General features: G+C 44.1%; 1 protein-coding gene across 1 annotated transcript in view; it reads right to left on the bottom strand.

The window, feature by feature from the left end:
- LOC124787609 (ecdysone-induced protein 75B) overlaps positions 1-17398 on the bottom strand; it is a 472850-nt gene extending 455452 nt beyond the window's left edge. The window contains exon 1 of the mRNA XM_047254363.1: positions 17218-17398. Coding sequence (XP_047110319.1) covers positions 17218-17341 — 124 coding nt within the window. The 5' untranslated portion in view covers positions 17342-17398. The remainder of the gene's footprint in view (positions 1-17217) is intronic.
- Between the last annotated feature and the right edge of the window lie 1558 nt (positions 17399-18956).

Here is an 18956-nt window from a genome sequence, read left to right as displayed (position 1 = left end):
GGATTCCCCGATGACTCACCAGCCGCATCGGCAGGACAGCCACTTCGCCATCAGCTGTCTCTGCAGGCTGCCGGCCACGTCGTGCATTAGTCCGGGGCTCCGCAATGGAGTGTGTTTCACATTGTCACAGCTAGATCGCTATGCTAACTCTACGACCACTTTCGTTACTTCACTGAAGATTCTATTCTTACACTACATCGAAGGCACACACTGTTGTGGACATCACTTTCTTTCTGTCTGCCACCTGTCTAAATGGAGACACAGAATGAACCACTTTTCCAACCAACCCTGATCCACTGTCTGTCATGAGTATGTGGCATCTCTGTGTCCTTCATAGTGATTATGCAACATCTGAAGCTGTTCACGGCCCTTCACCCTACCAGGCCCGGTAACAACACTAATGAACTCTAGTGGCTGTTCTCTCACAGAGAACTGCAGCTCTTACCATTTACGTACCCGCCGTTGGTGTGCGTGTATAGGGAGTTACATTGACGTCCGATCATGTCTTCTCGGTACTTCACTTTTTTTGTCAGTCTGGGTATTTCTTTTTATTTTCTCCTTTTGTTAAAACAAACCCTACTCTAGTGTGCAGGGCGAGATTTTCTAAGGACTTCGACCTTGTTTTAGTACAGTGTTGATTTATTAGTGTTAGATTAATAATTATCTTTAATGGCTCATTCGACTTACCCTAAGGACTACCTAAATCCATTACGTAACAGTCTCTTTATTTTGTTTTCCGTTTTTCATCCAAATTCCTACAAAAAGAGATTGGAAACGGGGATTTACAACAGGGAATACGGGGAATACGAGGGCTGTTCGGGAAGTAAGGTCCTATCGGTCGCGAAATGAAAACCACAGTGAAAATCAAAGAAATTTTATTCACAACAGTTAGCCACACCTTCCAGCTACCTCTCTAAATAGTCGTCGCTCTGACTTAGACATTTGTCGTGGCGTTGTACAAACTTTCCAATACCCTCGTCACAGAAAGCAGCCGCCTGTGCTTTCCGCCAGTTCTCTACGATGGTCTGCCTTTCATTGTTTGTGCCAAAATGTTTTCTTCGTGGCCAGCGGTTCATGTGAGGGGAGATGAACAACGGAGGGATCCAATTAAGGGCTGTATTGTGGGCGATCAAACACTTCTCATGGTCAGTGCTGCAGGAGTGTCTTCATTGCCCCTGCAGAATGCGGCTGCCAATGGTCTTGAAGAAAGAAACGCGTGACATTTATGTTATGTGGGCTGCATAGCTTCAGGCGAAATCTCTCACTAGATCCACATACTTGGCGGGAGACATTGTTGTTTTAGGCATTTCTACGTGATCAATTTGCGCACTGAACTAAAAAGAGCGGCGTGAAGCGATCGACAGGCACACTTAAGACACGGCCCAACACATCTGTGCAAAGTTCCGTCGTATTTTCACAGTGGTTTCCATTTTGCGCCTAATCGGACCTTACTTTCCGAATACGCATCGTATTTGGGAGCGGATTTTCAACGCTGGCATTCATTTTGATACAGGACCATATGGTCCCAGGCAAAAATATTTGAGCCTAGTGGGTGTAGAGTGTATCTCTTAGTGTATGAGAAAGAATAAAGTCGATAACATGAGCAAGCACTGGCGTGTACCTACCTTACGTGTGGTGACATCACTTAAGTCGCATTCTGTGAGTGGATACCGAAAAACGCGATGAAATGGCTGCGATTTGGAGCATTTCGTGCGTTATTAATACCAGTCGAAAAACGGTTCCCTATCATGATAAGAAAAACATCCGATGGCTGTAAGAAGCAGTAATTTATTTTCGTGATCAATGACCGACACTCTAAAGAAGGCTCTTCTGAGGTGCGGGTTGGATCATTAATTCAGAGCTGCAGCATCATAATTTTGCTTGTCTGAGTGTGAATTGTGCAAGACGATCCATCAGGGACTACAATTACGCGTTATCGTGCGAGTGGTCAAATATGTTTACATAATACATTATTACTTAAGAGCGATTGTGAAATCGTTATAGAGTGATGTTGAAATTTCTTGAGCATTGTAACCATTCTTTGTTGATCTCCTGATTCTAATGAAATATGCAGTACATTCGAACGTTCTGGAGTAGTTGCATTCCATTGTTACATTGTTTCTTTGACAGTATCTTTTATCGTAGATATAAGAATCTCAAAAAAATATTATTCTGTTATTTTGAATGACCTTAAGAGGAATGAGGATTGTAATTTGACTTACTTGTAAGTCGCTCATGTTTATCGAAGATGTCATTACTGTTTTTATGAGAGTTTGATTGATTGTTTTACTTGATTTAAGAGTTTAAGTATTATAAACTCTTTGGTTGTAAAGTATGACAAGGAGAGAAGAAAGCTCTTTCATATCAAATAAGAACACTTAAGACAAACTCATACACCGAAGACTTTATCTCCCTAGAGAAGCGCTCGTGACCGCGCAGTTGAGCGCCCCACAAACCAAACATCATCCCTAGAGAAATTCCTGATTTCATTTGAGGAAACCTCGATGGCCCTTTCCAAGGTGGAGGTCCGAGTGTGGAGGAGAAAGGCAGAGAACATAAACACATGAAGGCAAATTGTTGAGGAGACCAAGACCCATCAAAGGTTGAATGGTTGAAGTGCCATCCGCCCCATCTAATTGGTAACGTAGAAAACGTTTTCAGTGAAACTTATCAATCTGTTCTCCATAAGAAAGTTTGGTTACACACGCCTGTGAGAAAGATGTATTAGATGGAAAGCGAAAACAGGCCCCGAATTAAGCTGTGTGAAATTAAAGACATTCGAAACATCACTCAGTTGATTGGTATGAGTGTATGGTTTCCTCCGCGATGTGCAGCCGATGCTAGCAACAGTAGTCTTATGTTCCTTGTAGGCCAGAAATAACGTCTGTGAAAGCGGGCAGGACATGAACGCCGTGCGGGTAGGAAAGTTCCCGCCGCGGCGGCAGGCGCCGCTGTGAGTGCGGCGACCTCAGGCGCCGCTAACCGCGCCTAATTTGAGCTCGCGGCGCCTCACAAGGACGGCCACGTCTCAGATGTTTGCTCCGGTACCTCCTGCAACCACGCCCGCAGCATCATAAAAAATACCCGCCGAGCACACTGTTTTTAATAACGCGCACTCTTTCACAAGAGCGTTCGGAATCGCACCTCTACCAAACGTTTCGTCGTGTCGTGACAGGGCGCACGCCCGCATTTACACACACACACACACACACACACACACACACACAGAGGTAGTTTAAAAATGCGCCATACATTCCTACAGGAGGTAATAACTTATTGTTCAGACTATAAGAAAAATAATTTAAGGGAAATTTGTATGACTTAGCTGCTCTGGATGTTGGAATAATTCAACAGGTACGCTTAAAAACGTGTGAACGGGCCGTGGTGCGAAGCCGGATTCTCACGGGCGGTTACCTTGACCGCTTCGGCCATCGGGACACGTTTCCCGTCCGACTCAAATTCCGATGTGCTGCTGAACACTGATGTGAACCCGCCCAATACAAATTTCGCTTTAGCTATCAATATAAAGGCTGGTTAAGTCGATCTTTGTTATTTCGGATATGTCTATTGTATAAGAAAAGTTCCTATTCTTGTACTCCAGAAACGAGTATCTATTGAGATATGGCGAATCTGTCGATCCACTCCTATCTGTCTCTTACGTAGTTGTAGACACTACAGGCAGTGTTGGATGTGATTTCCGTGCATCCTAACACACTCTACAGCACTTGTTTGCAGTGAACTGTGGTAACTTCCTATGGGACGAAACTACTGCGGTCATCGGTCCCTAGGCTTACACACTACTTAATCTAACTTAAACTAACTCACGCTAAGGACAAAACACCCACCCACGCCCGAAGGAGGATTCGAATCCCCGAAGGGGAGCCGCGCCAACCGTGGCAAGGCGAAGCAGACCGCGCAGCTAGTCCGTGCGACCCATCTGCACATTGTCGATGGGTTACGCATATAGTAAATAGAGAAATCTGACAGATTCCGGTCTGATGAATGGGGAGACCATGCTACAGCACCTCCATCGCCCATGGAACATTGAGGTGAGGTACTGCCGTACGATCCCCTTCTTTTTATTTTATTTATTTATTTATTTTTGCTGAATGGTTCAAATGGCTCTGAGCACTATGGGACTTAACTTCTGAGGTCATCAGTCCCCTAGAACTTGAAACTACTTAAACCTAACTAACCTATGGACATCACACATATCCATGCCCGAGGCAGGATTCGAACCTGCGACCGTAGCAGTCTCTCGGCTCCAGACTGTAGCGCCTAGAACCGCACATCCACTCCGGCCGGCTTTGCTCAATGTTGTTGCCACCGTTTGACAGTAGAAATTTTTATTTTGTTATACGATCCACATATCACTAGTATGAAATGTACTGTACAAATCACAGTCGTTGTCTTTCTTCACGGGTAACTTTCTCCAATAGCGCTGCTAATTCATCGCGCAGAACTCGCTGACACATAGTACCTGTTAATCTGTTTGGCAGAGTGTGTGGCCCTATGAGTCTATCACTGACAATTCCTGCTTGTACATCGAAACTCAAGTGAGCCTGGTGACTCACCTCTATGATTGCTCGAGGATTTTCATCTGCCTACGGGTGACTACTGTGCTAATTTACTATGCCAGTTCTAGTGAATCTTGCCTACACCTCCGAATACTACACAGTACTCATCACAAGCAAAACGGCCCACGTTTCCCGACATATAATTATAGGAACGTTTCTTCTAGTTGCTGAAGGAATGTGTGACATTTCTTTTTCTAGTTCCTGAAGGAATATGTGACATTTACTTGAACCACTGTACATATCACAACAGAGCAGATATTGGATGCTACATGCGTAATCCAACTTGACACACGGCGCGAGGGATGCTGGGAGCGGTGCATAAGGCGCAGTCGCTCCCATTACTTCCTGCACGGATTGTCAAATTAGACTGCGCTTGTCGTGCGGTATACTAGATGACAATTCTGACGAGTGTCCTTGTGTTCAAAATTCAAATGTGTGAGTATTGCGATAGACAGTTGGGAAGCAACCAGATGACGCAATGTCTGATAACGTCCAGCATGTGCTGTGTAACTGCAAATTCATTGTGATACACGTGGCAACTGGAATGAACCAAATAAGTTTATTAAGTCAAAACTCTGTTAAATCTGTGAGCTGAATCAACTCGGGAACACTAAGAAAATGAAATATCACTATAGCCGACAAATTCGTCGTGAATTAAAGGTCACTTACATCGATGTTAGTTTAAACATCTGTTCTTGTAGTTAATAGTCGAGTATGTGACGTTTATGGACCGAATTTCCTTGACAAATGTATGAAAAATACTTTGAAATTAACAGAGAGCGTAATTATTTGTCGTGCTTTCTTTCTGAAAGTCGATTTTATTGTCCAGTTCATATTCTAAGTTATGAAAGCATGTAATCAGAAAGCTACAGACTGATTAAAAGTGAAAAGTGTTCATATAATGGCCTATATTCTTTTTGAATAGTATAACAGCAACATTTCTATAGGCACAGCAAATTTCATTACTCCAAAAACGCCTATTGTTGGTTTAAAATATACTTCTTTTGTAGAAAGTTCCTTTCCTGTCAAACTTCTGTAGTGTTTGCCATTATCATTCATGGTTTACAAAGTGGCTACCAGAAGTGTAATGATTGGATTCTTTGGGTTCCATTATTCCGCGCCAGCCTCTAAAATGATCACTATTTTAATTTTCTTAAAATTTGGCGGAAGGAAGGAAGATTAGGATTAAACGGACAGTCGATGACAAAATCGTCAGAGTTAGTGGAGCACACACGCTCCTTTTCATAGGAACCATCCTGGTACTTACCTTAAGCGATCTAGGGAAATCTTGACAATCCTAAATCTGGATGATTGGATATCGGTCATTCCAAATATGAGTCTAGACAATTTGTTGAAGTCTTAGGAAATAGCATTTTTTTTATCTGCAAGAGTTGGCTCCCTTAGTAACACCTACACTCAGCCATTAGTTCGTAGATACGTAAGTTTACTTTACAGCGCATAAATTATGTACAGCCGGCGTCGTTTGCTTACCTGCTTTCCATTCGGGTAAGGGTCAAATAATGACTGCAAATGTAGGGCATTTTTACAGTTATTTTTGTTTAATGAGCCCGGATTAGCAGTGTACTTTATTCTATAGCGTAATGACATAACGTAATCAAAAAGTTTGCAGTAATCGGTTACATGACCCCTCAGAGGTCTCTGATGGAACGGGAGATTTCAGGGACCAATAAGCAGATTCTCGTAACCACGCCATCGCGAAAGTGTTCCTCTGTAGTTAGGCCGGTGATTCCTGTAAGCTCCATAAATTCTGTATTTTTCAAATCTGTCAACACTGTAATGTCCTATCAGAAAATTGATGCTGCAGGAGAAGAATCCTGCGATCTGTACTTTTACTGAGCAGAGAAATTTCAGGCGGTCAAGTTCACGGAGACGCACTTAACCGCTTTGCCGTGTGGTAAGCGGTTTCATCCGGTTGCAACGGCTTCAAGTGTACCACTTACCCGCTGCCAAGCTTTAGATGACTTTTCCTCTGCAAGGAGTCGGCAACTCGGCATTGAGAAGTCTGTCGCGGTCAACGATATGCTGCAAGAAGACTGTTCTATCTGAAACTTGAACGTGATCCTAGTGTTGTTTGAATGCCACTGCATTAAGGTACCACGTAGCCAATGTTACATCACGGTGGGCAATATGGCTTTACCATAGTCCTTCAACTGTCTTTTTACAGACCTCAGAATGTGGAAATTCTGCTCTTCCCCGCTTCCGAACAAATTCAGCTTACCCATTGTCCCAAGGTTTTTGGTATCTAATTCAGTGTATTACCCGTTTATTTTTAGTTATTATCATTTTTCGTAATGCAGCTGTTACGAAGTGAAGACAGTCAACATAAATGGAGAACATTGTGTGATCTGTCACGGAATTGTGCAACATGTGTTGACTCTCTCTTGTGGACTGTTTGTGCAGCGTGTACTACATACGAGAGAGGCATCCAAACTGAATCAGAAGATGGAGGTGTATTGACTTCCTAATCATCAAGTAGCATCCTCTCAGTAGGCAATTATGTTCTGGTGTTGTAGTCGTTACAGGATAGTAAATGGCGTCTTTAAAAAAGAAGCCTTGCAAAACGAGAGCCCGACGTTTGTGCTTACGCTTTGTTACAGGTGACAAGTAGATTCGTAGACTGGCTGCAATGCTTGTCGTGTGTTCGTTTCAAGAGCGAGGCTGCGACACGCGAACACCTGAGTAGTTACTAGCTGGACTGCTGGGAGACTACCTACCGACTTCCTTCCGCTGTTACGCTGCCGGGGAAGTACGGTGACCCAAAACCTATACAAAGCCTGGAAACATCCTGCATCATATAATCAAACGACATTCGTAAGGGAAATTCTTGGATACACACACAGCAAAAAGGTTACATTGTGATTTTCGTTTCATATGTCAGAGGAAAATAAAATAAAGATGATGAGGTAAGGAAGGGAAGGAGAAGGATATTTTTTTTGTTTACGTCATAGTGATAAATTATTACCAATGTAGAAAAAACTGAAAAAATTTTTTTTGGCTATTATTCAAGGCATTGCTCCTTTCGACGTCGATACAGCTTCACCGCTCCTATATCACCATTCGGTGTCTAGCGAAGGGGACCTGGTATTTGTTTCACTTTTCCCTGTTCATTATTCTCTAGATATACAGCACATTCAGTAAACAATTTTATGTATGTTTCCATATTGGCTATAACGGTTCTCGTTTCGTCTAAGTGGTCCTTGTATCACATGTATGTAGAGACTGGTCCTAAGCTTCTAAATATAATTCTTAGAATGGAAATTTGGCAAGGAGCACTTGTTCCTGTGAGGACTTTCTGATGTCTCCAAGTATATTAAACATATCTGAAATAATCGTGCTGCAGCTGAGACTCAGGCTGATCTGCTTGTAAACTCCTATTCTGCTCGAGTCTTTCTGGGTTCATGTGGGTGATAGACTGATGTGTAATATCCTTCAAGTCGTCAGTGGAAAATTTATGAACATCTCCCGCAGATAAATAATCAGCTTTCCAGAATCTTCTGAAATAGACGTTGGAGCTTCGGAGTTATACGTTTCCTGTATTTGCTCGAACTGAAGACCCACAGACATTTTTTATGGAAATGTTTTGTTTCGTATTCAAATAATAACGGCTGTCTCCGAGTTTTTGTATTCCTCGTGTTGGGTTTAACAAGTTCAACGGAAACGAAGTTAGGATTTAACTCACCATCGAGAAAAAGTTCAGCATGGACGGAACACAAGGTCGGATGTAGGATGGGGCGAGAAAGCAACTGTGACATTTCCAAAAGAACTGTGTTATTTGGGAAAATCACAGAAAACTTGCATCTGAATAGCCACATGTACAATTGAACTTCATCGTTTCCAGATGTTTCACCTCTTTCTGATATTATACTGAGGGTTACCTGCCACCCACGCTTCTTGTATTTCACAAGTATTTTGTTGCGGCACTACCTCTCTAAGAACGACGCCGCCTGTAAATAATAGCGAAGAGCTACCGAAAAAGTCGTTTATGAATATTGTGACTCTACACGGGCCCAGAACAGTTACCTGATGTACGGCTTACCTAACAATCCCCCTCCCCATCCCCCCACCCCGGAGTAGTTTTCTCTTTCAGATCTACGTAGCAGGTTTTGCCAGTCTAGAAATCCTCGAACCGATGATAGACGGTCTGAATTAAACGAAATTTGATTGGAAATGAGCAGTTACAATTTTTGGAGCCTGCGAACTTACTTCAAACGTAACGCCTTTATAATTTTCTCAAAGCATAAGGTTCGATTTTGCATTCACCACAACATATCGCTGGTTCAGAATCAAGTGACACCGAATTCGCGGTTAAAATGTGTTTTGCCTTTGTATTTAACGGTTCTACAATCATCCACACAATTTTAACGTGCGTAGTTCTTTTATCCTCAACATTCTCGGCGCATTCGCGGAACGCGTGGGCTTGGCAGATGCTAGTTTGTTTTTATTTTGTTACAGACACATCGTGGTACTGAGAAAACTAAATCGCACAGTACCCTAGAGAACTTTATGAACTGTTACGGGAGAAGTTACATGTGTTACTTCTTACCGTCCTTTACGGCCTGAAGATCGCGACTGAACCAGAACACAACTGGGTAACGGCTGCCTTCAACATGTTTGAAGGGCTGGCGCTATTTCTTAGTTCGATATTGCTAAAATATACACAAATATTATTTTTGATAGCGGATTAAGGAGAAAAGAAAAGGATATCTTTTACTTTCTACATTATTCCACTGAATTTCTCGGATCAGTTCAGAGATACTCTTGGCAAACTGAAAACTCCTCTGAGATCACTGTTCAGTAAAAAGTGAACAGTCGTGTAAGGTTCAAATGGCTCTGAGCACTATGGGACTTAACATCTGAGGTCATCAGGCCCCTAGACTTAGAACTACTTAAACCAAACTAACCTAAAAACATCACACACATCCATGCCCGAGGCAGGATTCGAACCTGCAACCGTAGCAACAGCGCGGTTCCGGACTGAAGCACCTAGAACCGCTCGGCCATACCGTTATTAACAGTGGCTGAGTGCTGTAAGAATTAACCTGTAAAGCAACACAACCTGATAGGATCTGAATCGTTACTGATTGGCGTGATCGGGACAAGATTTCAGATTTCCAAGCTGGATTTTAAAAGGTGGAGATGGTATATGAGTGCTTGTCGAATAACTTACTGCGCAACACTGCATAAACTGTTCTGATTGGACTTGTGAGCTAGGCACAGCCTGATTTTAGTATAATTATACAGTGTGGGGGAAATAAAACTGTCCCTTAAATATTTATAATGCTGGTGCAGAACAGACCCTTTTTAATGTACTGGAGGACTGCCCATCGCAGAAATTGATAGAAACCTTGATTTCAATGCACCAGTCTGCGCATCTCCCGCTCGCTCTGCCGAGAGTAATTCGCTGTGTCATTAGGCTTGAGTGAGTGAGAGGAGTAAATGTGCTTAGTGACCAGCTGAATGCAACACAAAATTGTGCTCGCGAGAAAACAGCACGTTTTCACTGTCAAATCCCATGCGAAGCACAATTTGCGGAAAACGTGTGCAGAACTGTTTACGCCAGAGCTTAAGACTGGAAACCTTTTGAAAAACCTTCTAGCAAAGTGTACAACCCAAAAGTTAGTGGTAAAATGGTGACCATTTCCAGTGTCTTCTTATTGCAAATATTTTCCAGACCAGTTAAATTTTGACCACCCTGTGTATCTCACATACGGAAGATGGGTCAGGATTAAGAGAGATCAGGGCGTGACCTGAAGCATGTAGACAGTAATTTTCTCCTCGTTTGGTAGTCGTTTGGAATAGATGAGAAACCCGTCAAAATGATTTAACACCACCATGTACTGTTCAGTAACTTGCGGAGTATAAAGGGTGAGTCAGCTACCCCTACCGATGAGCGTTACGCAACCTGCAACACCTTCATATACCATGTGCAAGATTGTCATGTTCTCTTTCTTGCTACATACAAACTGTTATCCTTACAGAAAAATGACGGGACCCTTTTGTAGGAAGTTAAATTTCGTACTGGGATACGTTTCCGCTAGAGGCCTTAGTTTTCGAATTATTCAAGAAAGGCGTGCAAAAGTGACTTTAAAACGCGTTTGTCTTCAATAATTCGAAAGCCGTGGCCTCCAACGAAAACGTATCCCTGTACAAAATTTAAGTACATTAAATTTCCTACAAAAAGGTCCTATTCATTTTTTCTTTAGAGCTAATAGTTTGCACGTAGCGAACGAGGGAGTATGAAAATCTCGTGCTCGTTTTTGAAGGTGTTCGGGATTGCATAAAACCCTCGGTAGAGGCAGCGGAATCACCCTATGTATGTGGATGTAAATGAATGAGGAGGATGATGTTGATCTTTATCATCTTGTTCTCCTTTATCGCCATTCAACTTCATGAGTTTACATGTGCATCGTAGCAATTAGGCTGGAAGATGACGGTGTGGTTGTACTTGTGGAACAGAGGCCTAGATGAGCTCCAGAATGGCCCATAGGAACAGCAGTGGGTCGTTTGGCCAGCGACGCGCGGAAGGCGCGAGGCGACTCGGCCGTGAAATGTGAATGGCGAGCTGTGCGGTTACGTGAGCACTGTCGTTGCCAAGGGCGCCAGCTGCCGAAGGGCGCACTGCCCGGCGCCGAACCGACGTTCCAGTCGCCAGTTGGCGCAAGCCCGCCACCGCCAATATGCAAGGCAGCATGACTGCGGAGGAAACAGCTCTGGTACTCCTAGTGTGCCATAGCCAGGCGATTCGGCACATACCCCCTTCCTCCTCCCCAAATTGCCGATACTTCTGTTGTGTTGGCAGAAGAGCCAACACCGTGTTACTAGAGGAGGCCGAAATGCACGCGTTTTAGCTCACGCAGGCTGGCGTGAGGAGGGAAGGACTATGCTGACGTGAGGTCTGGAACATGACAAGGAATTAGAATTCAGAAAGCGGACGTAATTAGTTTGATACTTCAGTTTAATCCGTTAATGATGAACGTCGCTCTTGACGGTACATGATTCACAATACTATCTGTTCAGAATACATTCTGGAAGTAACTGAATATGGCGCCTTGCTAGGTTGTAGCAAATGACGTAGCTGAAGGCTATGCTAGACTGTCGTCTCGGCAAATGAGAGCGTATGTAGACAGTGAACCATCGCTAGCAAAGTGGGCTGTATAACTGGGGTGAGTGCTAGGGAGTCTCTCTAGACTAGACATGCCGTGTGGCGGCGCTCGGACTGCAATCACTGATAGTGGCGACACGCGGGTCCGACGTATACTAACGGACCACGGCCGATTTAAAGGCTATCACCTAGCAAGTGTCTGGCGGTGACACCACAACTTCAACAGGTGCACACCCTGTCATTCTCATGTGTTGGTCATGAGGAAGCTTGATGGTACGAGAGGCCACGCCTTTTATAGGAAACCAACCCACATTAAATTGTTATCTTCAGGTTGAAACCTGTCACCGTCCAGCTCGGCGTGAAGGGGTACTTCATACGTTGGTTCATGGGGCCAACGCCATTTCAGACCGTGGAAGTTTGCCAGCTGTGTTGACCCACCTCGAAGTCACCTTTCGTGGCAATGCTTATAGAGAAACACTGACAAGACGGGCGTAACGATAACGACCAACTGTGAATTTGTTGAGTCACGAAACTAACGAGATGGCATCACATTCGCCAGCCATTTTAATCCAAGCAGTTAGCGCTTCCAACAAAACCGATCGTATCTCAGGAAAATTTATCTCGATTTGTGTAAGTAGGGCGTCCGTCACATCCCTTATACCTGTGACATATCATACATTGGTCAGACCATCAAGACCGGGAAGACCAATGTACTGAACACAAGCTTCGCACACACTTACAACAGTCGAGCGGATGTGCTATTGCAGAATGTCGCCTTGGCACCAGTCGTCCTACGAAATATAACTAGCTGGCATGCATTTCCAGCTATTGGGGTTGTGTGAATAAAGAAGCAGCTGAGACTGAATTAGCAAACAGATTTTTTGCTTAATTCTGCTTGCTGTCCTGCACTGTCTAGTCAAACAAAAAGGGACAAAAGTTAATGCTACTTCACCTGTTGGTAATTAATATTCACTATACCGTTGGTCAGCTTTGGTTGTGTGGAGGAGCCTGTGCTTAAGGTACGTGGATGTGAGTGTTGTCTTTCGACATACGCCCTCCATACCGAGGTTTTAAATTCTCTTGCACAACCCCATCTAGTGGCGCTTGTGCTTTTAAAATGTCAGGGTCTCTACCTGTAGAAATGTCAACGGTTGTCGAAGATGTCACCTGGCTCAGTTCCTGTAAGTTGTTTGAACATTTTATGTTTGAACATTTGAAAATCTCAAGTTTCACAGGATGTGAAGCCTCTTCAGCACCCCACCCACCACCCCTCCCCGATGCCCAGGCTGTTTAATGGAAATAATGGACTGATGCCCTGTAGGTGTATCCATTTTAGTAAATGTCGCTCTATTCTGGTCAACAGGTCCCTATGGACGTCACTGTCATCAGGTAAACCGCCTACAACGCTCGGAGGAGGAAGCTCAGAGACCTGAAAGGGAAGAAAGGAAAATTACAGTTAAACGTTTGACGACTTCGAAGTAATTAGAAATGGGTTACCAATTCACTTGGAGAAGCTGAGGAAAAAACAGCCATGGCTTCTTAAATGAAATATCTGGCAGCTATAATGAATTGCAGTCTATGAAGTTTCGGGATTACAGCGGGATGATGTCGTCATCTTCCCACGATACTTCGGGTGACAACCATTGAGCTATCGTCAGGCTAGTGCTTCACACTGGTTGGAGGAGGAAATTGGTGTTTAACGTCCCGTCGACAACGAGGTCATTAGAGACGGAGCACAAGCTCGGATTAGGGAGGGATGGAGAAGGAAAGCGATCGTGTCCTTTCGGAGGAACCATCCAGGAGCTTACCTTAAGTAATTTAGGGAAATCACGGAAAACCTAAATCAAGATGGCCGGACGCGGGTTTGAACCGTCGTCTTCCCGAATGCGAGTCCAGTGTGCTAACTGCTGCGCGATCCCGCTCAGTTTCCACACTGGAGATTGCTGGTGCACGTAGCATAGGTTACCGCTTCATGAGGAACTTCGTCGTGTTCTTCGAGGGCACTAAACTTGACAGAGTTCACCCATGGAGTGGTAACCTATGCGCATGCGACTCTGCGCCAGTATTTTTTTTATAAACTCGGCGAACCAGCAATCTCCAGTGTGAAACGCTCACCTGAAGATAGCTGAATGCTTGTCGGACAAAGTATGGTGGCAAGATGTTGGCGTTAACCAGCTGCAATCCCGAAAATTCATGGTATACTCGTTACGCCGGGTAAACTTCAGGAATCATACCATGAATTGTTTTATATACACCTGGAAATATTGTGTTGCGATGGCCAGACTGGGGTTTCAACAGGGCTTCTCCCAAAAACGCATCCACTGCGCCCCAACATAATTTGCTCCATCAGCCTTAGTCTAAAAAATTTCAAAATGTTTCATTTACGAAGTGGAATCAGTTGATTTACGCTAAGGAGCTGTATAAGAACAGAAATCTCAGAAAAAAACCTGAACCTTTTGCAAAGAAGCCGCCTTGGATCTATTTAGGGTTATAGAAGGCTTTCCAACATTCTGATTTTGCTTACCTTCATAAACTAAATCCCAACTGACAGAAATCCATGCACATCGACAGAGTCTAGCGTTGTACTGGAAGGGAAACCAGCAACAAGTATAAATAATTCATGGTACCAACTGAGCACTGAGAACTGACGTTGAGAAGCTTATAATTCGTTTCTCTGACGGAACTGATGAAATAATTTCGGATTATCAGGCAAGAAACTGAGTCATCTTGAAGCAACGTGTCGGACCGTTTGCTGCTCAGCATATTCAAGCGGAAGATAGCGTGCAGGAAACTTATGAAAAAAATTCAGACGACATTGATAATCAACTGATATCTTGCCTATGAAATACCCCCAGAAACCCTGCATTCTAATGAAGGTAAGAGTTGCTACTCTTGAAACACAGCTGCACGTCTGTATGATAAGACTACCAATAACCTTGCTGGACTGCGAAAAGTGTCACCTTGCGATAGACATTAAACAATCGACTTTATCCTCGCTAATATGAGACCACATTCTTACCAACATCTCTATTACAATGTTAAGCACTGCGAAATTCAAACTATACTTAATACTCGTGAATATTTTCACCACCCTTTTATACAGCATGTCGGTACTTGTGAAAATAGATTATCATTGCTAGAAACAAGGGAGTGGTTAAAAAAAGATATAGAACATGAAAAACGAAAAATTTTTCGATTATTTCTTGCAGCGTGTCTGGAACGACCAATAGCAACGAACACAATTCAGTCGCAGTCAGATATGCGATTAGACTACTCTTTCTCGATATCGTACGATGTACAGTAATCCATTCGGCAGGCGGACGTAGGTATGTAGCAATTACAAACTCGCAGAGAGTGTTTGCAGAATGCGCAAACCGATAAAATTGAACTAATTTCCATTTTACATAGGCAGTTTCCTGTGAGCATAAACTGTGAAGTACCAATATCCACAACCACAATGATAAGATTAATATAAGAATGGTCACGAAATGCTGCATTTGTAAATTTATAAACAAAAGAAAAAACGGCAAAAGTGAAGCGCCTTCGATCACGTAACGCGTGCCCCAGACAGTGAAAGCTGGCCGAAATATTTTCGTTCGCGCTCGCTTATCAGTCAGTGCCAAGGAGATACGGCGTGACCTTAAATCTCCAAATAATCAAAAGAAAGTCACGCGAGACGGAAAAAACTGCCGCAGCTGTCTTCTATAGAATCGCAGCTGTTATTCGGTGTCTGCACCGGGTATCCATCTCATCATGCTCGCGCTAGTTCAGTAACTACATATGAACGCCATATGTTTTGCTGTAACGCTGTAAAGTGTGTAGCTCATTTCCTTCTAATTTTTACTTCAACTTCAGCATACTCAGAATATTGTTCTAGTGCGAAAGAACCACCTCTACGATTTCGGTGTTTGTCGAACATTCGAGACGAAATACTTAAATCTAATAAACACTCGATTCACTGCCGCCCTGACAGATTTGAATACGTCATGAGACACTGATTGTTTCCCTAGAAGTCTACTCTTAGTTGTCACTGGCTACCAACCATTAAAAAAAAATGGAAAGGAAGAAGAAACGCCGGCCGCGGTGGTCTAGCGGTTCTAGGCGCTCAGTCCGGAACCGCGCGACTGCTGCGGTCGCAGGTTCGAATCCTGCCTCGGGCATGGATGTGTGTGATGTCCTTAGGTTAGTTAGGTTTAAGTAGTTCTAAGTTCTAGGGGACTGATGACCACAGATGTTAAGTCCCATAGTGCTCAGAGCCATTTTTGAAGAAGAAACTTTGTAGTAAGCCAAACTGCTTGTTGCTTGAGACGACTTTCTGACTTTCGGAAATACTTTGTAGACATGTATTTTAATATTACGGCAGGAAGAGCCGTGACGGATTAGCACCCCTATTGACAATTTAGATCACCCTCCGATAAATATAACAAGTACGTTCTTTCGTCTATTTTTCACAACTTGGAAATGTTCAGAGGAGCAGTATAATGATTATGTAAAACACAAACTGACATTATGGACAGTTTCGTTCTCTTGCACAAATCCGCAGTGCGACCTATATATCTGTAATTAGTTCACACTTTCACGTAACATTGAATATTCACTGTTTTAGTTCTGTTGTCAAGGAGTATCTTCACAAGTTTACCTCTTCTCGTAACAACTATAATTGTTATAATGTCACTACATAGCTATAGAGCAGCGTATTTTCAGGGCACTTTTATTTTTAAGAAAAGGTCACGGTGGAAATCATGTAAAAATTAGACACATATAAAAAAACTAGTTAGATACACGACTGTGGGACCGAATATTTACGCCTTGCTGCGCGTAATTAGGAAAAACACAGAGTAAATCTGGATTTAAGAATTCGGCAGCGAAATTTGTCGTTGTGTACGGCTGCGTTATGATATTTACAAAACCACAGACGCTTTACGGTATAGTCAACTTTTTTTTTCAAAAATTATTTTGGTACGATTCGTTTTTCCATTTTTGTGATGGGCGTATGTTATAAACCCAGTAATCTGTGCGAAATGTTGGGCTTCAAACGCTTGCATATCATGCAGAGTAGAGGTAATAATACACGGGCACTTGGGGTAGCATATGGGCACTTGAAAATGTTTGCATTTACGAAACACACGTTTTATCAGGTACTGATGAAGTATGGATACCTGAAGATGATACACGATGCCGATACCGCATTGTCATAGTAACTTAGCAACGGAGAATCGTGTGTAGTTTTGCAAATATATAAAGCGAAATAACATAACCACTTTTATAATGCTGCGAACCGGAGTAACTATAAAACGAAATGGATTACGTCGATATAGACATGCAGTAGCTAAATGCATCGCAAGTGAAAATTTTCCGCGCAGTGCCAGATTTTTTTGACTAGCGGCACGGCACTGGGCAGGGGTGTTAGTGGCGCGTCACTTTTGCCGTCAGCGGCCGATGCGATGCGAGCGGAACGGGGTTAAGGCCACGGGCGCTGACAGGTGGCGACGGCGGCGAAAGTGCGTCGCGACTCACCTAGGTCCGGGATCGAGCTCGACGGCTCTTCGTGGCCGCCCTTATCGCGGTGCGACGCCTTGTGGTGGTGCGACGACGACGCCGGCACCGGGGGCGGCGGTGGAGGCGGAGGTGGCGGGCGCATCGCGGAGGCGGGCGTGATGACGACGGAGGCGGGCAGCGGGGGCGGCGGGGGCTGGACGACGACGGGGGCGGCGGCGGGCGGGGAGCACGTGGACGACGACACGACGGGCGAGGCGCCGCGGAAGTCTGGCGGCGCTCCGGTAGCGGCACACAACATGCTGCTGCTGCTGTCGCATGCGACCTTCGCACGGATGTGAGGCGGGCGGCCGGCGCGGCGGGCAGGCGGCCACTGGCGTGACCCGGGCGCGCGCGCCGCCGCCGCTCGGCAACTTCCGGCGGCGCTCGGGCGCGCTCGGCGCGCCGCTGGCCTTGTCCTTGAACGCGGCTCCTGAACCCGCGGGCCGGCCTGACAGTGAGCCGAGTGTAGCGGGGGCGGCGGCGGCGGTGGGGGCGCCGCGATCGATGGCGGCGGCAGCGGCGGCCACACAAACAGCGCCGCCTCTGTTTACCAGCCTCGCACAACTGTACCGCCGCCGTTGCGTAAGCGCGCTGCAGCTAGGAAAGTGCTCACTGACTCACCGGCCGTTAGGGAAAGTGAGCCGCGTGCCCGGGTTCGCTCCCTCGGCTCGTATGTCGGTCACCACTGCTTTCGATGCGCGTAGGTTGTTCTTTCGAAGGCTCCAACAAAATCGGGGTGATTCGGAATTTTTTTATTTTCCTTAAGGGGGGTAGGACGTCAAACGGGCCGACTTGGAGCAGGAGCGGCACCACAGGACATTTTAATTTCCACTGTCTATAATTTTACAAATAAATTCATAAAACTTTAACAGCACGACCAGGAAGGATTCAGGATTCATACTCATAGCAGTGGAAGCTCAAAAACGTAACAAAACACAGTGTTTTACATGTGAAATTTCATCATTTTTTCACTTACTACTGACTGCATTTGTTGCTGTAGGTACACTTTTCTTCCTAAGTAAGAGAGATTCTTCGATGACTTTTGCACAGCATACAAACCATAGTTACAGGTGTATGAAACTCTAGAAGTTATTTAATTTATGAAAAAATGAATGAACTGTTACATTTTAAACTAAATGTTTAGAAAAAATTCAAGTTTTATAGTTAATTATCTCAATTTTTCCAGAGTTTTTTAATAGATTTGGAAAATTCTAGAGTTTCATACATACACTTGTAACTACTGTTTGTATGCTATGAAAAATTCATTGAAGACTCTCTCTTACTTAGGAAGAAAAGTGTACCTATAGCAACAAATGCAGCCAGTAATAGGTGAAAAAAATGATGAAATTTCACATGTAAAAAAAAGGTATTTTGCTACGTTTTTGAACTTCCACTGCGATGAATGTGAGTCCTCAATCCTTCTTGGTCATGGCGACAAAGTTTTATGAATTTATTTGTAAAAGTATAGACAGTAGAAATTAAAATGTCCTGTGGTGACTCGCCTGCTCCAAGTCGGCCCGTTTGACGTCCTACCCCCCTTAAACGACTCTGAAGCATCAGATTAGAAATTAGGAAAATGGAATTTGAAATGTTGTCTACTTACGACGAGAGTCTTCGTGTCACAAACACAAGATTACAAATTAGAAGAAACAAAAGGAAATACAGAAAATGGGAACACAAATGTTCTATACTTCGCGGAAATTACCGTGGAAGATTTT

The sequence above is a fragment of the Schistocerca piceifrons genome, chromosome 3 (assembly GCF_021461385.2).
Source record: "Schistocerca piceifrons isolate TAMUIC-IGC-003096 chromosome 3, iqSchPice1.1, whole genome shotgun sequence".
In the NCBI taxonomy this organism is placed as follows: Eukaryota; Metazoa; Arthropoda; class Insecta; order Orthoptera; family Acrididae; genus Schistocerca; species Schistocerca piceifrons.
The sequence above is the reverse complement of the archived record's forward strand: the minus strand, read 5'-3'. Positions and strand labels throughout refer to the sequence as shown.